The sequence below is a fragment of the Marmota marmota genome, unplaced genomic scaffold (assembly GCF_001458135.2).
Source record: "Marmota marmota marmota unplaced genomic scaffold, marMar, whole genome shotgun sequence".
NCBI classification, from domain to species: Eukaryota; Metazoa; Chordata; class Mammalia; order Rodentia; family Sciuridae; genus Marmota; species Marmota marmota.
Window position 1 is genome coordinate 4,987,296 of NW_025999869.1, and position 24,108 is coordinate 5,011,403.

General features: G+C 46.2%; 1 protein-coding gene across 3 annotated transcripts in view; it reads right to left on the reverse strand.

The window, feature by feature from the left end:
* The window catches only part of Dock2 (dedicator of cytokinesis 2), a 397,939-nt gene that overhangs the window by 69,227 nt on the left and 304,604 nt on the right, over nucleotides 1-24,108 (reverse strand). For all 3 annotated transcript variants that reach the window (XR_007352105.1, XM_048815769.1, XM_048815762.1), the window contains exons 30-33: nucleotides 22,648-22,726; nucleotides 14,894-14,994; nucleotides 14,746-14,804; nucleotides 2,426-2,574 (exon numbers count right to left, since the gene is read on the reverse strand). Coding sequence is in view for 2 of the 3 variants with exons in the window: in XM_048815769.1 (XP_048671726.1) it covers nucleotides 2,426-2,574; nucleotides 14,746-14,804; nucleotides 14,894-14,994; nucleotides 22,648-22,726 (388 nt within the window). In the remaining variant the exon portion in view is untranslated. The remainder of the gene's footprint in view (nucleotides 1-2,425; nucleotides 2,575-14,745; nucleotides 14,805-14,893; nucleotides 14,995-22,647; nucleotides 22,727-24,108) is intronic.

The following is a 24,108-nucleotide window of genomic DNA, read 5'->3' on the forward strand; positions in this document are numbered from 1 at the left end:
GGACACCTTTCAGGACGGCTTACTCTGGGCCTAGAGCCACATGCCGGGGCCTGCTCGTCTCACAGCTGAGCACCCACCAAGTACCCAGCTGGTTTTCACCTGGGCAGCTGCCCCATGAGTCAGCCTGATTGGTCTGCCTTTTTTGATAAGAAAGCAGCGAATTGAAGCAATGGGAGAACATGGAAACACCCCATTGTCATGGAAACACTCCTGGATGAGGTGCCCAAGGAAGGACCCCACATACCCCAAACAGATGGGCAGTACATCCCGAGAAAGCCAGGAGCAGGAATCCTCCAGGGAAGGGAACTTGCCCCAGCCTCAAGCCTCTGAAGACCTAAGACCAGCAGATGTCTGAGGATGCCTCCATCCAGGCAGGGAACAGGTCTCATTTCAAACACTCAGCCTGCTTGGGCTGTCACCTCCTGTCCCCCAGCCCAACTGGTCAATATGGTTTCTTCCTCCCTCCGAACTCCTCAGCCAAATTAGCTAATTCGAAGAATTAACATTCTTTTGAGATTTCTTGAAGAAGGGGCAGCTGGTCACTGGCCTTTCTGGGACTAGAAAGCTCCTTCTAATCCCCAAGGGGAAGAGTTCACTCACAGAGGAAATGTCACAGCAAACTAGTCACACCCCTCTTAAAACAACTGTCTCCAAAGCGGGATTGGAGGAAGGGCAGATCCAATAAAGTATTTCTTGCACACATACATTTGAGAAATTAAACAGCTTCCTTTGCTACAGAGCGACTCGGTTCTTGAAGGTGTTAGCACACACTGGGAATCTCCAAGAGGAGTTAGGATGCTCAGTGGTACCCAAAGGTATCTAACCTGAACTTTCTTCCCTGGAGCACCCTGTTGAACTGTGCACCACAGACCATGTTTGAGAAAGCCCTGCCCCAGAGGATGGCTCCTATTCCTTGAGCAGACGTCGACTGTGGCCATCTGGAGGCTGGATAGCGCAGTAGTTGCAGCAGGATCTAGGAATCAGGTGAACTCTGTCAGCCTCTGCTCTGCACTTTCTAGATGTGTGACTTGGGCAAATGATCTCACCTCTCCGTTTTGCTTTTTCACCTTTCAGATGGAGTTGTAATAAAAAAGGCTACCAGAAGTAATGCATGGAGAGCACTTACAATGCCTGACACGTGATCGACACTCAGTCAATGTCAGCCACAGTTATCATCCTCATTCTTCTTAGAAGGTGAGGTCCAGGAAGACATCAGAGCATGGCCGAGAGAGTATAAAGCCAGGCAGTGTGCAATATTTTATCTGCATTGGAAATGACACGAGTAGGGAGCAGAGCTCTCTTAATGGACATGGCTCCTGGGATAGGCTCTACAGGTCCAGAGATGTAGTCAAGCTGCCTGGTGAACATGGGAAGAAGGACACCCGCCCCCCTAGGCCAGGCCAAGCAGGCAGGGGAGGGGGGAGTAGGTGAGGAGCGGGAAGAGCACGGGGAGCAGCTGAAGGCTTCAGCCCAGAAGCAGAGCAGACAGGACCCGGGAAACTCTGGCCACAGCGGGTCTGGACTTCCACCAGCAGGAATCAGAGAAATCAATGAGAAGCATCCTAAGGAGGGGCAGTTTGGAATCTGCTGCCTTTTAAGAAGCTACTCTAAATACAATTATTTGGTGGTAGGACATGGTACGGGCTGATGGGCAGAAACATGGAAGGAGGAGCCAGTTGGGGGTGAAGTAGGGGAGCAGGTGGGCAGAAGGAGAGGGGCAGGACCCTGGGAAGCACTGGGGCTGCCTTGCTGTGACCTGGGGGCTGCCCTTCCTCCTGGAGGGAAATGGGCCAGGTGCCAGCACCCAGTGCTTTCTTCCTCTTCCAGAGCTTCCGGGAGCCAGTGGGCCCGGATGTAGTGGTCCCATCTCTTCACGAGACCTAAGTGCCAATGAAAATCACAGGCCTGGCGTTTTACAGAGGCTCTGGCTCCTGTGCTGGGAAGCCTCCTGTCCCTGTGCGCATGACACATGCCTTCCAAGTGACAGTGCCTCTAACTTCATTTGCTGTCCATTTGAGGTAGGGCCGAGCGTAACCCCTGGCTGGCAGGGTTTTCTTTTTTCTAGATAATGGAGATCTTCAAAGTCATCTGGGAAGATGAAGCGCCAGACAATGGCATGGGGAGAGTGGGGTGGGCAGGAACCCACCAGAGCCATTAGGGAGGAAAGCAGGACTCTAACACCCTTGGGAAGGGACCCAGCAGATGACAGCAAGACAGGCATTTTCATCTTGGCCTGGGGCAGAACAGCGCGATGGAGCACTGACCAAATCTGATATGCCAGCTCATTCCGGGCACATGAATGAATGTCCCTCTCCTGCTACGGAGCCTCTGAAAGAAGCTCGGGCAGATGGAACAAGGGTATCATTACGAGGAAATGGGCTGGGAATTAGGGATGCTGGTGAGAATTTCCGGCCTCATTTTTCACCTTTTTGAAATCCCCGCTCCTTTGATATTCGCACAGCATCATGTCGAAGAAGATTGGTATGGTGGCTTTCCGGAGCTCGGCCTCGGGGATCAGTGTCATCTCTAATATAGGTCCTACCATGCCTGGGATGAAGCAGATTTTGTTCTGGCCTGAAAGAGAAGAGGGACATAGGCACATAAAACATTTGCATGGTGCACAGGTCCTTCTGAAGCCTGGGGTAGGAAGAAAAGGAGCCCAAATAGGAGCCAGAGTCATCACCAACGTGGGTGCTTCCTGGGAGCCTGGCACCGACTTGAAAGCTGTACACTTGTAAGCGCAGTGAGAGGCGCAGGCAGCGTCCCAAATGAGCCCCATTAGGAAGGCTAACGACGCGGGTCCCTGTTCCCCAGGCACGGGGATAATTGGAATTATGTCTGTCTGCATCACAAGCCATGTTTCTGAGGTTTGGAAAAATGTGCTTTTTACCAACGGCTTCATGAAAAAAGAAAATCAAAACCAGCTGCCAAGAACCTGCTAGAATGGTCTGGTGGGTGGAACAGGGGGGCGAAAGCATCACTTTAGAGTCAGGTGGACCACAACTCCTTAGTCCTCCTGTTGCTCTCAAGGCATTCCCAGTGACTCCCCTCTTTGCTGTCAGTGTTCTGCCACAGGGTGCTCCCAGGGTCACAAAGCTACCTTGCTTCCTGCACACAGGCTGCTCTGTTGAAAAGGCTCCTCCTGCCTACTCCCTGGCTCCCCCTTCTGCCTTGCCACCTGGCTGCCCATCTTCCTTTAGATGCTCCTTCCTCCGGGAGAAACCCCCCTGCCTCTCACACGGCAGCCATGGCTAGATCAGAGTCCTGCCCCGCCTCCTCGTGTTCTGCCTTCTCCTCCAACTTTGAAATGACACCTTGACTTTGGGAGTCCTTTGACTAACATCTGCCTCTCCCACGGAGAGCTTCATGAAGGTGGAAGCTGTATCTGTTCTCCTCATGGTATCAGTTACATCAAGCATAGCGCGTAAGAGAAGCTCAATCAGTATCAATCCAATGAGGAAATACATTAGTCTAGCTCCCACACGCGCCAGCCACGTGACTTGGAGATCATATGAAAATATGCACTCAGCACTGAGCCTGGAATCAGCACCCCGTGGCAGGGGTAGTGTGGGCCAGTGATTAAGGACACTGATTTGTAAATTAATCCCACCGTCAACTAACTGTAATGTTGGGCAAATTTGTCTCACCTCTTGGGGCCTCAATGTCCTCACCTGTAACGTGGGATAATAATAATAATCATGTCATAGGATGGCTTTCAAGGGTAAACAAATTGTTATTGACTGAGCAGCCAGGTCAGTGCTTTGCATGTGACATACTTGATATAGTGTTATCTACTCTCATTGTGATGTTGGGTTAAAATGAACCACAGAGTGCAGGCTTGTTGAGCAGCACTGAGCAGATGGCCCAGAACACACATCAGGAGTGGCAGCAAGGAGGAATAAAGAGGACCCCACAGGACCTGTAGAGATTCCCTGGGGATGGAGGATAGGCATATTCCAGCGATCCTGCTGCTGAGGTCAGCACTGTGTGTGCCTTTCATCTGCAGTTGCCTTTTTCCTCCAGATTTCCACAGCCCAAGAAACCCACCAATGTCAGGATGAACACTTGCGGTCCTCGCCTAGGGCAGAGGGCTCCTGGGGGTGCAGCGGCTCAGGTGGTAGGGCGCATAGCCTGGCACACGGTTCCTTGGGATCAAAATAGAGGAAACAAGCCAAGAGGAAAGACAGAAAGAAAACGCATTGGCATTCAGCCTAAGTGAGAATGAATGCTGGTATTTCCCCAGCATTAATCCTAGTCGAAGGCATCATTCTGTTGTGAGAACAAAATGGTGACGTCAGGCAGAGAGTTGAGTGAAATATAAAAGACACCTTTCTGGGCTTTCAGCTTCATTATATGATGCTTTTAGATTACACTTGAGCCTCAAGTCTTCACTTCAGCCCAAATAGGAGGAGAAAAAAAATCCTACTTTCTGGCAGGTTTCTAGTAATTGCTAATCTAGGTTTCTGATTCCATCCTTCAAGATCCTTTAAGTCTTTTTCAAGCCACACTGGGGTTTTGAAATTCAAAATTGAGTGCAATAATAGGTAGAAGGTAAATGGGAAACTGTCAGATAAGTCACCGCAGAATGGAGAAATTGCTTATGCAACCAAGGCCTTTAGAATACTGGCGGCATTAGGTACGATAAGGATAAATTTAAGATGGCTTAAAATAAAGGGCAGACATGCTCTGGACAGGGGATTTCTGAGATCCTTTTGACCTGTGTTCTTTATAGTCTGTTGAGGCAATATTTGGCAGAACAGGGCAAAGGAAAGAGTGATGAGGATCTGTAAATACAGTGTGATCTCAATGATCCTTACAATGCTCCCCGGGAAATTTCATTCCTCTATACTAAAACAAACAAACAAACAAATAAAAAAGAGTTTCCGCACATTGGATTTTTTTCATTTAAGTCAACCAAATGTATTCACACGTATGTGCAGGTCTTTCTATACATGGATGCATCCCCCACACACATGCACAGAAAAAAAAATGTATGGCTAATTGAATATAAAACTCATCTGGGGAAACAATTCTCATTCAAGAAACACACCTACTGTTATATTCAAAAAAGAGCAAGAGAGGGAAATGGTTTGAGAGACTTTTCCACATAAAGGAAGCTGAACCTCACTTGGAACAGATAAGAAATAGCAAATACTTTTAAAGTGCCCGTGAGTCAGCAGATTAAACGCTGAGGGTCAAGGGCTTTAGGAAAGATGGAGGTGATGTGAGGGCAGAGGACAGCCCCGCTGTGTGGATGGGACATGGACCCATCAATCCCTGGCCTCTGTTTCTGATCTGTCCAATGACCTCTTGTAGTTGGGCAGGTCACTGACCCAGTGAGGCTGTTGAGGGTCAGAAGGGGCACTCTGGCTGAGACTGCATGGGCTTCTAAACACTGGCATGGACCCTGAAATGAGCAAGGACAAGGAGAGTGACATCTCCTGGGTCTCAGAGTCCAATAGGCCTCTGGAGGACTCTGAAATAGATCTGGGCAGGTCAGGGAAAAAAGAATCACACATTCAGTTCAAAAGCGGCAAAAAGAACAGAGATCTTTGTTGCTTGGATTTAGGCTTGGAAAAGCCCCTTCCTCACAGTGCAGAGGCAGGTACCCCTTCCTCAGGACAGGACCCACCCCTGTAGAATCCCTGAGCCTGACACCTGGGTCAGGCCCACAGCTGTCACTCACCTTCCCCAAACCTCTATGATCTCATCTGTAATGTGGAGATGGCAATTATATCTGCCTGGTAGAATCACCAAGTAGGTTAAAAGAGCAAATGTAAACAAAAGGCTTTGCAGTGTGGCACATCAGGGAGCTCAGGAAGCCTTGCTGCTGCTGCTGCTGGCGAGGCACACTTGGGGCTCAGCCCTATGCCTAGTTCTGGAGAAAATAATTTTAAAAGACTCCATGCAACCTCATGAGCTCACTGGGCTTTCCATGGAACTTTGTAAGCTGATCACTTTATTGCTTCACCTTTAGAGCAAAGGGTTGACCTGGGGAGAGGGTCAGGATTGATCTGCCTTCTCTATTATTTCTGATATTTTTGGTCCTCTCCTGTCTTCTCTATCCCATTAAAATGTTCTCTAGTCTGTCCTCAAAGATCATTTAAAAGGCTCAACTTGACCTTGTTGATCCACGGCTTAAAGCCTGTCCAGGCTTCCATCGCTCTTGTGCTGGAGCCCCGCAGGCCTGTGTGGTCCTACGCCCTCTTTCCTACCCTGCCTCACGCTCCAGGCCTGCCTTTCGGCCATCTCCTCCTGCCTCTTGCTCCTCCAGTGAACTTGCTCCTACCCCTTGGATCTTCACAATGCTCCCCCTCCCTGGCCCCCAAGCTCTTGCCGTTTCCCCCCCTCCCCTCCCACTCTGAATCCTGCCCCACACCTGCCCCTGCAAGGCAATTTCACACATTCTCTGGAGCGCTGCTATTCAACCTGGAGGCTGCGGCCTACGTTTTTGCTGTGAGCTCTTGAAGTGTGGCTAATCCAAATGAAATGTGATTTAGGTGGAAAAAAATCCACCAGATTTCAAATAATAAACTTTTAAAATCTGAAGAATGTTTTGTATTGAAGACATGTCGAAATGATAGCACTTTGTGATACAGGGTTGAATAAAATACCGACTTGCGATTTTAGACTTCTCAACAGTGCAAAAGTGATTCAGGAAACAGCTGATGCTCTGGTGTGAGCTGTGTTGCTGAGCCAGGATGCTCAGTGGGTCAGGTGTGTGAAATGCACTTTCCACTTACGATATTTTCAATTTATGATGATTTTTATTGGGACATAATCCCGTGGTAAGTCAAAGAGTATCTGCATTGCTACAGTGAATTTCGCCATTCCTTTTTAATATTCTTTTAATGTGGGACACTGAAGCATTTAAAATTAGACAGGTGGCTCCCGCTATATTTCTATAGGACCTGCTGCTCCGAGCTCAGGGCCTGGCTTTTCTTCATGGATGGTCTGTGGCTCACTCACTAGATAGGAGTCCATTAGAGACTCTCGAGCACCCCGAGTTTCTGCTCTACAGTTATTTATCTTTGTGACCAAAATTAAATAACTCTACAAGGAGTACGCAGACTTTCAGTGCAATATTCACCAGTCCACGAGACCATGGCTAAGTCACAAACCTGTTTTCAGTTCTGACCACAGTCACTGGCACAAAGGCTAACATTTAGAGGGCTGGTGTCCAGTTTCCAGGGTCATAAGTCAACACAATTAGTGACTTCAAGCAGAATGAATTAATTTTTTTTTATATTCCTGGATAGCAGTAGTCTGAAAATAGGTTTTCCTGAGCTAATAAAACCAAAGTATGGGCAGGGCTGAGTTCCAGACACTTCTAAGAAAGAATCTGCTATCCTCCACTGCCAAGCTAGTTGAGGCTCCTGCCTGACGTGGCTTACAGCCCCTCCATGCAGAAGCAGCGTGAAGACTTCCTCAAATGTCTCTGATCCTCTCACCTCCTTTTGCAAGTATGAGGACCCCAGTTGGATAGTCCAACATAATCTCTCCAACTTCAAGGTCCTTAGCTCAATCACACTGAAAAGTCTCTTTGCCAGGCAAGGTAACACGGACCACAGGTCCTTGAGGAAAGATGCAGACGTCTTTGGGGAGTTATTATTCTGCCTACAATACCGCTCAATACTTGCTGTTAAATGAACAAATAAATGAATGAAGGAATGGATAGTCTCTCTAATCCCATTTCCTATTTCTTAGCAGCTTCTTCCACAGCCCTAGAGACAAGCTTGCTGAGATTGGAATATGAGCCTTTCCCCATCTTTCCTTTGGTCCTGACATGAACCACACTTTGGCACCTAATTTGAGAGCCATTTCCTTCAATGGTTCTTGATCTTTGGTGTCTTCACTACACCACTCTTTTTAAAAAGCATATTCCTGGGTTTCCCAGCTAAGTTCCCCCTGCAAGTCACGACCCATGCCTGATTTTTCATTTACCCTGAACCATGCCCTGGATTCAGCACCAAACCGGGCACTCTGTAGATGCCTAAGTAGGAATAGCCCGATTGCTCTACCAGGACTAACAAGGGTGGTCTCCCCACATGTGCAAATGTGATGCCAGCTGCTGGGATGTGTCTGTCTTTCCCATGTCGACTATTAACACAGCAGCCTGGTGTTCAACCAAATGAATGTGGGAGGTTGAAGTGCAAAGTCATTATAGCAAAATGTGCATTGCTTTGTGCCCAGCAGAAATCAAATGTTATGATGCCACACTATTGGGAAAAGCACAGGGCATTTGGCATTGTCTCAGGATCCGAAAACACAAATGGTGTTAACTCTTTAGTGGCTGAGTCCTCAACAGCATGGCGACCTTCTCCCTACCAAGATCTCCCTGCCCACACCCCTTCTCCCAAACAGCAACACGTGCACCCGCACACACACACACAAGTACGTCTAGACAATCCCTGGAAGAACGTTAAATAATCTTCAAGCTTGAGATGAGAGCCTCGCAATTAGCTATCTTACAATCACAGGTTTGCCCAAGTCTTTCCTGATGAGAGGAAGATGCTGCTGCTGATGGCGACGCTGTTGCTCTGATTGCTTCTGGCATTAAAACAAAATTTAAAAAAACAACATGCATTATGATTTACTCATTATTGGAGTCTTCTGAAAACAGTTGGCTATTTCACACCCTGTGAAAATAATTTGCATTCCCCTTGGAAAAAATTATTCATAAGAACACTGGACTTGGGGTCCAAAGAAAGGTTCTTTCAGACTATCCAGGCACAGATTCGCTGTTGACCTTGGAAGTATCCCTGTGCTTCCCTAGGCCTCGCTTGGCAATGTTACCTGTAAAATCCCTGGGTGCGGGGGGGTGGTGGGGGGACTGCTTGAGAGGATGTGTCCCCTAGGGGTGGAACAGAAACCGGACCTCCATGGCTAAACTGAAGCTTTAATCTTCTTCCTCAAAAAGAAGTTGGAAGGGGGTCAGTGAGGAGCTGCTCCCCGATCCCTGGCATGACACGTTTGTCCTCCTGCCTTCAAGATGGATGCTGCTTCCCCAGGTACCTTGTCATTTTTCAGTAAGGAAGAGGAGCAGGGCCATGGGCAAAAGATGTGCTAGTATCATGGTTGAATCTGAGACATGCCCTAAAGGCTTGTCTGTTGAAGGTCTGGGTCCCAATGCAGCAGCCTTCAGAGGGGGACTTTGGGGGAAGTGATTGGATCCTGAGGGCTCCGAACTCATCAGTGAACCGACCCACTGATGCATTCATAATCTGATGGCATTATCAAGAAGTGGTTGAGTTCTTTATACATCCTGGAGATTCATGCTTTATCTCACGTGCATGTGGCAAAAATTTGCTCCCTAAAAGTAGGCTCTCTCTTCACCTCATAGATTGTTTCTTTTGCTGAGAAGAAGCTTTTTGGTTTGAGTCCATCCCATTTATTAATTCTTGATTTTATTTCTTGCACTTTAGGAGTCTTGTTAAGGAAGTTGGGGCCCAATCTGGTGTGAAGAAGATTTGGGCCTACTTTTTCCTCTATTAGGCTATGGATCTCTGGACCAATTCCTTGGGGCTTGATCCAATTTCAGTTGAGTTTTGTGCATGGTGAGAGATAGGGGTTTATTTTCATTTTGCTGCATAGGGATTTTCAGTTCTCCCAGCACCATGTGTTGAAGAGGCTCTCTTTTCTCCAATGGATGTTTTTGGCACTTTTGTCTAGTATGAGATAACTGTAATCTCCAGGATATATATAGAACTAAAAAAACTTAACACCAAAAAACAAACAACCCAATCAGTAAATGGGAAGAACAGACACTTCTCAGAAGAAGATATACATTTGATCAACAAATATATGAAAAAATGTTCAACATCTCTAGTAATTAGAGAAATGCAAATCAAAACTACTCTAAGACTTCATCTCACATCAGTCAGAATGGCAGCTATTATAAAGACAACAACAATAAGTGTTGGCGAGGATGTGGGGAAAACGGCACACTCATTCATTGCTGGTGGGATTACAAATTGGTGCAACCAATTGGAAAGCAGTATGGAGATTCCTTAGAAAACTTGGAATGGAACCACCGTTTGACCCAGATATTCCATTCCTCGGTCTATAACCAAAGGACTTAAAAACAACATATTATAGTAATGCAGCCACATCAATGTTTATAGCAGATCAATTTACAATAGCTAAAATGTGGAAGCAACCTAGAAGCCCTTCAATAGATGAATGGATAAAGAAACTGGTATATATACACAATGGAATGTTAGTCAGCATTAAAAGAGAATAAAATTATGGCATTCGAAGATAAATGGATGGAGTTGGAGGATATCATGCTACGTGAAGTAAGCCAATCCCAAAAAACTAAAGGATGAATGTTCTCTCTGATAAGTGGATTCTGATCCATAATGGTGGGGAGGGTATGGAAAAAATGGAGAAACTTTGGGTAAAGGAGAGGAAAGAGTTGGGAGAGATATGGGGGCAGGAAAGATGGTGTAATGAGATGGGGACATCATTACCCTAGGTATGTGTATGACTGCACATATGGTGCGATGCTACATTGTGCACAACCAGAGAAATGAAAAGTTGTGCTGCAATTGTATACCATGAATCAAAATGCATTCTTTTGTCCTATATACCTAATTAAAATAATAGAATTAATTAATAATAAAAGAAGTGGTTGAAATGTAAAAGTTGGGGCCTAGTTGAAGGGTGTGGGTCTTTGGGGGAGGGCCCTTGGGGACTATGTTTTGCACCCAGCCCCTTCCTCCCTCTCTCTGTCTCTTTCCCTCTCTCTCTCTCCCCCCCCTTCCCTCTTCCTTCACTCTTTCTCCTCCCCTGTGCTTCCTGGCCACCATGAAGTAAGTAACCTCTTCTGCCACATGTCCCCACCACCATGATGCTCTCCCTCACCTCAGGCCCAAAACAATGACACCAGTGAACCATGGCCTGAACTATGAGCCCAGATAAATCTTTTCTCTGCTGTTCTTCTCAGGAATTTCGTCTTAGCAATGACTGTCACAGCTGACTAATATAGTCAGAGTCACTGAATCTGTCCCCTTCCTATCTCTCTCTCTCTCTCTCTCTCTCTCTCTCTCTCTCTCTCTTTTAAAATAGGTTAAAAAAAGGTGTTTGCTGAATTCTCAAAAAGTGTGTACCTGTTGTTTCTCATGGGACAGATCTGGGTAACATGACCACCTCCTATTACAAGACATTGTTAACTGAGCACATTGGAATTCTGAGAAAGATAATCAGGGTCCAATTAGCCAGGAAGAAGAGAATAGCTCCTCCACGGGCCATCAGCAAAGTCTAGTCACAGACTGCTTCCAAGTGTCACTCCATCTCCGACATTGCATGAACAGCATTTTAAAACCTTTCATTACCCAGTGTAGTGGTCTCACCACCTTGGTCCCTAATGCACACAGTGCTTGGTCCTGGTGAGGATCCTCAAGTTAATATCATTAACATGAGCTTGCTCACTCCAGTACCCCGTGGAGCACAGGGTGGGATGTGATGGGGGTGAGGGGCGTTTACCTCAGCTTTCTGTTCTTACCCATGAAAAAGACAGGCAAAGGGAAGCGGAAGTCTAGGGAGCCAGGGAAACTACTTGGGGCTTCTTCTTCTCCAAGAGCCTGGCCAAGAGGTGAGGGAGCAGCTCAGCAGCCTTCATTGCTTATTTATTTGTTTATTTATTTGCAGGGAGCGTCCTCAGTTTGACTTCTGCCCACAAGTCCTTCTTCCTGGAATGTCATCCTAGATATTCCTCTGGTAAACTCTGCCTGCCTCCTTGGACAAAGGCTTGGTGGGAACTTCAAGAAGGAACAGGGCATCCTGCAGGTGATGAGGCCACACCACCTGCCCTGGCTTTTGGAGTGGCCCTCACCAGGACTTTCCAACCTTACTCTCCAGCAACTCCTTGCCCTCCCAATAAACACCTCCCTGAATGCCCCTTTCTTGAAGGCCCCCCAGCCTGACAGACACGTCTTTTAACTGCATTCATTCATCCTGTGGGTATTTGTGAGCGGCGAGGAGTTTGTGAGGTTCCTGAGCAATGGCTCTGGCCAGTGTGCTTGTCTGGCTTGTGCCTTTAATCCATGAAATGACCTTGAACAAACCCTTTCTCTTTCCTAGGCCTCAGTTTCTTCAGTGATAAAATGGTGGGTTGGACCAGACCCATAGTTGCCAACCATTCTCTGCAATACTTTGGGATTTCCCCAGGAAACCCTCAGGGGTCTACATCAGAACAGCCCATTATAATAACCTCTGAACCCCCAGCTCACTTTAATTAGAATAGTTCAACCTCCATCCAATTTACTTATCAAGCATGGATTTTTTTTATTGGCTAAAAATAAATGTTTGAAGAATGCTGGACATCACGATCTCTAAGAGCCCTTCTGGCTGTGGAGCTCTGTGATTCTAAGCAGGTCGAATACTTGGTAACATCTCTTCATTCATCAGCATAATTGGTGCAGGAATGTCTGCCAAAACACACTCTATATCTAAATAAAATCTTCAGTGTGCAGAACAATGCAGCAAAGGACATTCAGAAAAGAGCAGGCTGTTTGGGACAACTGGAGACGAAACATGGCTTTGTGTGTCACAGTTCTGGCAGTGGTGTGGCGCTGGGAAGAGCCCCACCGCAGCCCTAGCTGGTCTCTGCTGTTATAAAGCAAAGCACGCAAGTGAACTGAATCTGAGCCCCATCCTTTTGTTGGGCACATGCAATGTTTTGAAAATTTTCAATTAGTTATCATTAATATCCATAAATTGCAAAATGCATTAAGAGATCCAGTTTCCTGGCTCGTTTTGAAAAACTGGGAGATGTGACAATAACCGGCTTATGTTCCAGTAGGACAGCCATCAGCTGAAAAGGGGTTTCCACTAGTGCAGGTCTGCTCTCTTGGCACCAGGCCCCCAGCTTCTCCCCATGTGTGAGTCTGCACTTATACTAGACCTTTCCCCCTGATTGCAAAGCAAAAGTAAGTGAGCATAAATTATTTTTTATACTTCTGTCCTTAGTAGAGAAGCAAAAAAAAAAAAAAAAAGTATACTGAGAAAGATGCTTTTCCAGAAAAACAAGGCAGAGATGGTAACCCTCTCTCCAGGGGACATTTGTCAATGTCTGGAGATGTTGGTCATCATAACTGGGGAAAGTGCTGCTGGCGCCTTAGAGGGCAGAGGCCAAGGAGGCGGCTCACTGCACTGCAATGCACAGGGCATCCAGAGAATCACCCTGCTGCAAATTTGACAGCACTTACTTTGCAGAATCCCTGCGGGTTTCCTGCGGCCTGCCCCTTCACTTTCTACGTTACTGGCCTGGGTCCTGCTCTGCAGGCCTTAGTGAAACAGGCCAAGTTTGTGATGAAGTAGCCAGAACAGCAAAACTTGCTTCTGTCCTGATGGGGCCAGGGTGAGAATAGCGGTAACATCCAACAAGGGCGCGGTGGCCTCCGCGGCTTCATTTGCCCCAGGTTTTGCTTGTGTCCTCATAAGCCTCCAGTGAGAAGGCACTATATGCCCTGCAAAAGCCTGAGGATGCTACATCCGACTGCTTGAGACCTCATAGCTTATACATGAAAGGGCAAGGCCCAGGCAGAGATGTGGCAATCTGTTGGGCCTGGGCCCTCAGCTCTGCCCTGGACTTTATGAACCAACCCATAGCCTTCCTGTCATCACCGTGCTTTTTGCTGGAGGCTGATGCTACCAGCAACTACAGGACACGGTTGATGATCTCTTCACTGTGCGGCTCTTCCCCGCCCACTCTCAGAAGATGCACCGTGCAGGAGCAAGCAATTGCTGTCCAGAAAATCTAATGGGGATTGGCAGCCTAGGACGTGTGAGGAAGCAGAAAGCAAAGTATAGGGTGGTAATAAAGAAGTGGGCACAGCCACTATAAATTCCTCCATTGAATAAGGTCAATAGCAAGTCCAGGAAAGAGTAATTAAGCATCAGAGTGTCAAGGAGGAAGCCTCCAAATCAGAGATAGAAACTCTCATTCTCCACTGATGTTCATCTACCCATCCATCCATCCATCCATTTATCCAGCACATATTTATGAAGCAGAATTCAGGTTATGGGCAAGGTTGATGGGCCCTGTCCTCACTGAATGAAATCCATGCTCTGAGACATCCACTGTTTAATCTCAAGCAAGCTCCCTCTTTGAGCTCCTGTCTGATAGAGGGAGGGGGAAAGTTTCTGTCTTGCAGGAGGTGATGGGAAGATTAAATAAAATCTCCTTAGCATGGGCCTCATTTAGACTTTCAAGGAATGTCACCCTGGTTCCGTTCTACTTTCATGGATATCACTCAGGTAATCACACATGATTTCTGCTCACTTGGGCATGGAGCAACTTCTGGGATCGCCTATTGGCTCAAAAGACCCTCATATCCTCCCAAGAACCAATTCTCCCCCATGAGGTCAGAGGGTGTTTTGTGGACCACATCACAGAACAGGATGCAGGATGCAGACTAGCCCACCAATCAGCAATGAGCATTCCCGTGACGCATCAGGATGTGAGTTCCCACAGAGAAGTCTTGGGCATTCCCCTCTCTTATAATTTCCAATTTGACTTCATATCCCCTCGGGAGCATAGAGCACAAGCAGATCCACATCTGCTCGGGTGGTGGGATGGGAGATGGGCACCCTCCCTCCTTCTGAGCACAATTAGACATGCATTAAGGGCTGAGGGTATGCATGGTGATAAATTGGGATGCCAAGCTCTTCCTGCCGAAACCCCTGTGGCCAGAGAACAGATGGTCTTCAGGAAGGAGTTGGACGTGTGTGCCTACTCACCAAGCTTGTACCACATATCACGGATGGAGAAGCCAATTAGCCGTCTCATGTCCCCATACCTAGGAGGAACAAAGATGTCCGCTTCAGGCCCCGTCTCAGAGCATCTGAGAGCCCCTCCCTCTTGAGGAAATCCAATAATGCAACCTACTTATTCAGGATTTTGTTGTACTTGGCGTGTGAGAACTGCTCCAGCTGCAGAGAATCCTGAGTGATAAAAGCTACCGCCAGATGAAAATAGTTGTTCCACAGCTGTAAATGAAAGAGAAGAAGAGTCATGGAGAGGGTGTAAAGTGGGAAGGCATATTAAATGCTGGGTGATGTGAATAATTTATGAAGATGGCAGAAGACACAGGCAGAACCAGTTTAATTGTACGCGCTGCAATTTTCTAACTGGCACCGGCTCTGAAATTAACATGCTGGCCAAAGCGAGGACAATGGATGGATTTCTCTAGGCACTGACCAGGTCCCCTTTCTGACAACAGGATTTGGGCAAGGATTATAGGGCTGGTGTTTTGTTGTGGTGCTTTTTGTTTGGTTTTTTGAAAGACAAATAACTTGCCCCAACTGGGGGCCCTGGTGAGCTCTTTCTTGCTCTGAGGTGGGAGGATAAGGCAGTCCAAGACTCACAGCTTCTGTGGAGGTCCCCGAGTCACCTGGCAGCTCAGAGGACCAGCCTGAGTCCATTCTGTCTCAAAGCACATTTTGCCTTTCCCTTCCCCTTTGTTCAGTGGTTTTCAGGTGTGGTGCACTGACCACCAATAGTAACTCGGTGCAGGTTAGACATGCCTTGCCCAGACCTGCTGAATCAACTTCCTGGGGTGAGGCTTAGAAATCTGTATATCAACAATCACATGGGTGAGACTGGCTCACTTACCTGGGGCCCCCAGAGCTCAGTTTATATGTAGCCTTGTCATAATTGCCACGTGCACACAACCTGCCAGTGAGGAATGTGAGAGGCTAATACCAGAGCCACTCTCCTGCAGGAAAGAACTCAGCCCCTGGAAAGTGCTCAAAAAGATGAACTACACAATGGCAATATTGACACAGGCCACAGACCAGAGTGGCATAAGCAAGGTGCCACTGAACCTCAGTAAACCTGTCTGGGGTGATTCTAATATCCACTGCAAGGGCTGCAGCAAAGATGGCCCAAGACGATGTGTCTAAAGGGCATGGATCCTCCGAAGGATCTGTCAGCCTTACGGCTGGTTCTCTTCATCATTTGAGTGGATCCTCTGGTACCAAAGTCAGCTGCTGAGCCTAACTACCTGGTGCTCAAGGGCAATCGCCACCCTGCAAGGAGCAGGTGGGGACAGTTCTGCTGAATAAAACTGACCACTTTCAGGCCCCTGTCCACACTACATAGAAAGAGAGCAGAAAAAAAGCAGCTAGAGAAATTACCCTGCCATTGAGACTTTCATCTTGAACTCAGAGACGTTCATGGTAGGTTGCAGATGGCCAGGGGTAGGAAGGTAGGAAGATCCCCCTTGGAACGGTCACCTCTGCCACCCAGAAAATTACTTTCTCATAGGTTGTGATTCCAGCTTCAGAAAGATGCAAACCAAGGGCCCCGTTTTTACCATGGGTCACAATTCCCTTATTTCAAAGCCATAAACACCAAGGACTAGATAAATTAAATGACCACCCAAGGTCATATTGCTAATAGATATAATGAGAATTTAGTTATTTTTAATTAACTCTCAAAAAAGTCATAAAAGCAAATGTGCCCATGGTTTAAAAATTGAGTGATAGAAAAGATTAAGTAATAGAAACTGATTTTTCAATCTGACCTTGAACCCTAATTCCCCAGAAGAAAATGGTTAACAATATTGGGAATCGTTTTTCAAAAAAAAAAAATTTATGCATAAATATACACATGGAGATTTTTTTCATAGCCTGCTGTTCTTTGCTGTTTTCTTTTCCCAGTCTATCTTGCAAATGTTTCCCTATTAGCACACACAGATCTGCTTCACTCTCTTTTATTGCTGCATAGTATTCTGCTGTAAGGATGTAATTTAATTTAACAAATTCCCTATTTATAGATATTTAGCTTGGTTCCAACTGTTTTTCCTCTAGTAACAGTGCTGTAATCAACCTCCTTGTTTGAACATCTTTATGCATGAGAAATTATATTTGTAGCATACATTCCTAGAGGTGGAATTGCCAAGCAACCGGGTGGAGGCAGATTTTGTTGTTGTTAGTTTGTTGTGTTTGTTGCTGGTTTTCTTAGATGTCAGGACGAATTCCCAGGCTCCAGTCCAATTACCAGCCCCATTATCATGGGCGTCTTAGCCTAGCTCTCCAGTCTCTGTCTCTTCATCTGGAAAATGAGCATAATACTATCCACAGGGTGCAGTTAGAAGGGCTAAATGAGGAAATCCAGCTAGTAAACTCCTACTCAGTCTCACAATATCAGTTCAAACGTTACTTCCTGTGAAAACCTCCCTAGTTACCTGGAATGAAGTAGCTCCTCCTGCTCCTCACTGTTCTAACACCCTGTTCACAGCATTTAGGACATATTTTAAGCAAACTAATTTATTTTCTGTCTCCTCTACTGGACACAAGCAACCTGCAGGCAAAAACCTCATTTTTTAAAATTCACTCTCGTGCATAAATGTCTAGCTTTGGGTCTGACCCAGCATGTGCTCCTGAAGTATTTGTTGAACGAGTTCATTCATGAACTAAGTACTCTGTGTATATTCTTGTTAAATCCTCAGAAATTATGAAATTTGTATTTTCCTCACTTTAGACATCAGAGAATTGAGGCTCATAGAGGTTAAATAGTGTGCTCCAAATGGGGAAAGTAGCATATGAATCCATGTTTATCATACTCTGGGACTTTCTTTGAAAAACTTCAAAATTTAATCAACATGTAATGATTGTATGAATTTATGAGGTGAAACATGCAGTTTCCACATATGTATGTATTCCTTGGCTAATTATAAAATCAGGAACAATTAGCATACCCATCATCTTAAACAGCTATTTCATTTCTTTGTGGCAAAGCATTCAAAATACTCTTTACTAGGTATTTTGAAACATTGGTATTGACTATAGTCTTTCTACAGTGCAGGGTACCAGAATTAACTCCTCTTACATCACTTGGTACCCACTGACCAAACTCTTCCCATCAAACACGCCCATGCCCACCCTGCCTAGCCTCCTAACCCCTCTGCTTCTACGAGATTGATGTTTTTAGATTCCACATAAAAATGAGTTCACACAGTATTTGTCCTTCTGTACCTGGCTTATTTCACTTAACACAATGTCTTCCAGGTCTATCCACATTATCACAAAAGTCAGGATTTCATCTTTTTATGGCTGAATAGTAATGTGTGTGTGAGTGTGTGTGTGTGTGTGTGTGTGTGTGTGTGTGTGAGAGAGAGAGAGAGAGAGAGAGAGAGTGAGTCACATTTTTTTTTTTTATCCATTGATCTGTTGATGTACACTCAAACTGTCACCCTATCTGGGCTGTTGTGAATGGTGCTTCGGTGAACATGGGCATGAAGGTATCTCTTCTACATACTGATTTTCCTTTTTTTGAATATATTACCAATAGTGGGATGCAAAGTCATAACAGCAGTTCTATTATTTATTTTATTTTATTTTTTTACAGAACTTCTATACTGTTTTCTGTAATGGCTGCACCAATTTGTGTTCCCACTAACCATATATATAAGGGCACCCTGTTCTCTACGTACAGACTCCATTCTAATGGGAGTGAAGTAATATGCCACTGTCACTTTCATTTGCATTTTTCTTACAATCAATATGATTCTAGTTTTCCCATACTGTTGTCCACCCGCATGTCTTCTTTGGGAAATGTCTATTTGTCCTTTTTTCTTCTATTGGGTTGAGTTCTGCATGTTGCCACCTTCTCAGGAGTACAGTTTGCAAATACAGTCCCTCTCATTCTGTACCTTGTCTCTGCATCTATCGATTTGTTTTCTCTTTTGTGCAGAAGCTTTTCAGTTTTATGTAAACCATTTATTTTTGTTTTTTCTTGCCCATGTTTTTGGCATCTTGTTCAAAATACCCTTGCCCAAACCAATGTCATAAAGCATTTCCTCTGTTTTCTTCTAGCAGTTTCATAGTCTCAGGTCTTACATTTTGGGTCCTTAATAGGGCTTCTGTTCTTAAATATCCTGCTCTTGTGGTAAAATTATTGTTGTCCTTCCTAGACTTCCTTTATTTTTGGTTTTGGAGTAATGTTATGACTGGTTTATCTGATGCTGTAGAATCTTTACAGCAGAGAGATTGAGGATTTTGATCCTACAGAATTCTTTCTCAATGCACTTGAATTTTATTATTTACCTCAAGTTCCAATTTAAAGAAAGAACCTGGCATGTGGTGTTACAGGAACACAGTCTGTCCGTCCTCCTCTGTGATGGGTGGGGGCACCACTGCCCTGGCCATTCTGGGCATGCTGCAGTACACGGGGTGGAAGTTTCCAGGTGTGGATTCGGCTTAAGAGCATCAAACCAGAGGTTATCTGGGTCCCAACAGCTGAAGTAGGCAGGGCTGGGGAAAGGGTCCCAGGCATTTTCCTGCCTGGTGGAACCACCCGCCACCAGTCTCCAATGAGTCCTTGCCATGCAAGGAGCTTTTTCAAGGCATGGATGACTGCTACCTTCTTGTCTCTCCCTCACCTTCTTTTTTCCATTGTGATTACATTTCCATTATAAAGACCAAGATGGCCTTCAATAATGACTGAGAATATTCTAGAAATTTTTCCATTTCACTGCATCTCTAAAGCAGGCTTGAAAAAAGATCCCAAGTTAGGCTGGTGCCCAGAAGCTTATCCAAAAATGCTTCCAGGCCTACGCAGGAATGCCCACACCCAGAGCCAGGGACAGAAATGGAACCTAGTACCAATTAGAGAGCTCCCTGTGGCAGAAACAGTTTTCAGATCCTAAGTGTAACCCCTGATTCCATAGCCAATAGCAGTCTCCAACACTGAGAAGCCTGGTCCTGCAGCCAATCAGTCTCCACCCCAGAGAGCCTGGTCCTGCAGTCAATCATTTCAGGGCTCAGCAAGGAGAAAGAGTGTGCTAGTGAAGCTATACTGAGCTGTTTTCTAGAATGTAAAGGCAGTCTGTCCTAAGCACCTGCACAAAAGAGTGGAGGGAGCTTGGGCTTTGCAGGCAGGTCGGGGCAGAAACCCAGTGGCCCCACTTAGCAGTTAGATCAATATGGGTATAGGTCAACCTGATAGGACTATTATGAGTACCAAAATACCCCAAGAAGATGCCCAATAAAGGTTAATTACCTTCTTCAAAAGCTTGGAAGCTGAAAGATGGATTTATATAGCCTTCTGTCAAGAGTCCATTTGGGTGGCTATAGGGGAATATTCGAGACTGGATAATAAAGAACAGAAATCTACTCCCCACAGCTCTGCAGACTGGGAGCCCACCATGGAGGGGCTCCCATCTGGGGAGGGCCTTCTAGCTATAGGGCCCTCATCACCTAATCACCTCTTAAAAGTCCCTCCTGATCCAGTTGCATTGGGTATTAAGTTTCCAGCACAAGAACTTTGGGTGCATGTTCAAACCCTAGCAATGGTGTTCTGCTTTGCTTCCAAACTCTTCAAAGCAATACCCTGGGCCCTCAACAAAAGCCCCCACTGAGCTGCATTCTAAATCCTCTTGGTCTTCTCCGACCATAACCCGTGCAAATGGATGTACACACCAAGGCCCAGCATCTAGAATGGAGCCCAGGAATGCAAATGATCTTAGCTCTCAGCAGAAAACACCTTTTTTTTTTTTTTTTTTTTGTAATTCCCAGGTCTTGTCACCTACAGAGTGTCACCCACAGAGCTTCTTGCTTTCTGCCCTTTGAATCACAATCCACAGTTCCGGCAAAGATATTAGGGATCATCCTATTGCACCTGCCCTTCCCCTGGACAACGGCTGCCGAGGCCTGCCAAGCTGCATGATGGATGCCGCTCCTGCTGATATTAAATGCATGATTAATGAAACATAAGGAGGAGACGAGGCGTGTTCCAGGCAGGGTACAAAGAACAAATCCATTCTCACATGGTGCAAGGGACGATGGAGGAGAACACAGATAAGGCTGAAAAATGACCTTGTTCTTGGGTGCTTTTCGCTGAATATCTATGGAAGCCTCATTAGGAAAAGAGACATCTTTAACTTTGTAAGGTTGGCCACTTTCCCACTTGCAGAATCTGGTAAGTGTGACAGACCCAGGCAAAATGTTGTTATGATCAGAATGATGCCTCCCTGCTGTCCTTTTTATTGAGGTCTGACTCGAGTTCTCAGGCCAGTCATATTTGTGGCTGTCATCATCATGATCAAAGTGACAATAATTATTATGATGATGAGCTCACATTTATTAGATAGCCACTATGTTTCCAGCCCTGTTCTAAGTGTCTTAGATTAATTAATTCACCTAAGCCTCAGAAGCATCCAATAAGATAGCCACTCTCAATATCTTGATTTAATGTTGAAGAAACCCAGACACAAAGAGGTGAAGTAATTTGCCCACAGTCACACAACTCAGAAACTCAAATTTTTCCTGTATGGAAGCCCTATTCTCTGGGCATCAGATGCAGATTTATTTTGGGTAAAACAAAAAATAAATAAATAAAGCTGGATCAAACTTAAAACAGTGGCATAAAGAACTGAGACTGAGCTTCCCTTGGAACTTTCTAAACAGTAGAGGGGAGTTGCAGCCAGAAAAGCAGGGTCCCAGCTAGAGCTGCTCACACCCAGGGAGGAAGAGCAAACCAGCTTGCCTTGCTGTGGCCCACGCCTGGGCTCTCCTGTGCCCCAGGCACGTTGTTCCAAGTTGTCCACCCCCAAAAGCAGTGGCCTCATTCCCTTCTCTGAACACATGCAAAACTAGAGCCCCCAGGCACCTGGCATTCGGTGGGGATTAGACATCTCTCCTGATTCCAAATGGTCAGAGTGTCACACTTTGTTCCCCTATCGAAGATGTTTATACTGGGAGACCCTCTCACCTGGTCTCTTCCAGGCTGCCCCACTGGGGGGTGAGGCCCTAGCATGTGGCCCCTGCTAGGTGTGTGGGCCACTGTGACAGCCACCACTGAGCTCTAGTCCCAGCTAGATGTGCTGTGTGACGGGGCCATGTCCTCCTCACCTCTGAGTCTTATGCCTGCATCCTGAGAGCAGAAATATCATCAGTGGTAGGTAGCTAGCTTGTAGGGTGGCTGCAAGGACTGAGAAAGAGGATGTCCTGATAGTGCATCTCCTGAGGTCCGGTGTGTAGACGGCGTCAGAAAATGACCCCTGCTCTTACTATCATGGTCACCAGACTCAGTGGCTTCTGTTTCCTGAGTCCCTACTACAGGAGACCCTGGGTCAGAAATTCCCTGGAGTGGCCTGTCTTTCACACATCCAGCCACAGGAAGCCATCTGGGCTTCCTGCCAGCTTTGAAGGGTCAGTTCTTCTAGGTCTAGACCTGGAGGTGCCTCGTTCTGTCTGTTCAGGGACCTGCTGTTAGCCCCCTGAATGTCTCAGAGGCCTCAAGTCTTGGCTGACTATGAAAAGAACCAGGAAGCCACAGAGATGTATTTGTGAGCTTTACTGTCACACACATTTCAGTGTCTATGGCTAGCTGTCTCTAGGATCGAGGGGACAGAAAAGGGGGAAAAATGTGATATATTTTTGAAAGGTGGAGCCTGCTCTGCTGACAATGAATGCAGTTCTCTCCCTGAGCACCAGATTCGTCATGTGGATGCATTTGCATGTGTGGCTCAGTTGGTGATTAGTCAGTCAAGCCTAAGAATTTGTCTTCCTACCTGCACCTCTCTGTGGACATCCCCAGAAGCACTGACCCGTTCTCTGTGCTTTGGGATGTGTGTGTTGGAGCAATCATCTCCAAGGTTTCAGAGGTATCGGCCACTTCCAGTGCCTCACACTCACCTGGAACTCAAAGTTCGTGTGTTCCAGAAACTTCTGGTTCATGATTTCTGCAAACTTGTTGATAGCTCTCAGGAAGACCCTGGAAGAGGGGAGAAGGTTACTAGACCATCTGAGCATGCTCCCTCAGGCATCCCTCCACTTTGCACAAAACCAAAACTCCCTCACCCTCCCTCAGGGAGAGGCTCAAAGACCCAATGATGATTTGCACATGGTGACCAAGGCAGATGACACCTATCAGAGTCAAGACCTGGGGCCACGTTTGCCTTGTTGGAACTCAAGAATGGACTATTTGACTTCCTTTGGAAAATCTGCGGGTCCTTATGTCTCAGATATTAGAACTTTATGGCAGAAAGTTCGTGCTATCCAGAAAAGAGGCAACGAGAAACCAACCAATAGCACTCCAGCATCTAGAGAAATCTATCACCAGCAGCTCAGTGAACATAATTTCAAAGGTCTCCTCAGACGTATACATATGCATGATATTTTAAGGATATCATTTTGATAAATGGTGTTTCACAATAAATGCTGCTTCATAGCCTGTCTTTTTTTATTCAGCAACAAATCGTGCTCTCCTTTCGTGCTGGTGAACACAGATATATATCATCCTTTTTAATCACTGAAGAATGTTCTGCTGTGTGGATGTGTCACCGTTTATTTAATCAGTTTCTTATTGATGGACCTTTGTGTGATGCCTTGGCTTTTATTTTTTTTTTTCTACAAACCGTGTTCCAACGATCACCCTTCTGTGTACATCTTGAACCTCCTATGAAGACCTCGGGTCTTCTCCTCCACGTCATAATACTGGTCAAACCCAGCCCACATTTAACACTTTGCTACCGGTGGTCAATTTGCATTTGTCCAAAGAGTCTTCATGGCCACCTCTTCCTCTTCTTCTACCCTGCAGAGCCCAACTGACAAGTCTCCCATCTTTTGCCCCCTCCTCCTCAAGAGCGCTTTGCCCAAAGGGACCATTGCTGACGTCCATGGAGCCCGTGTCCACAGGACAAGCCTAAACCCTTTTTCTGCCTCCATGATTGGGACCCTAGCTTCCTTGGGCTCAGTTCTTGCCATGGCCCCGTGCTTCAGGTCGCTTCCTGAGTACTTGGCTGTGTTCTTCCTGAACAATGCCCACTCCTTCTCTGCCTGCCTGTCATGGTCTAGATTCTTCCATCAGTCTCCTAAGACTTAAGTGAACGCCACCACTCCCTAGACTCTGAGGTGACTTCCTACACCCCTGGTCACCACACTTCACATTCTAGCTGTGTCTTCGTAGCCTGATCGCCTAGAGAGTCTTTGGGGGAGGGTCTGTTGTGTCTTTGTCACCAGGATTTCCTTTGTTGTCATGGTGCAGGGTGATCTACTTGTCTATCTCCTCTATTAGACTGCACTTCCCTAGGGACCTGAGATGCCCTCAAGAACACGTACTGCCTGATCACTTGCCTGTGACTCCCAGGCTCACAT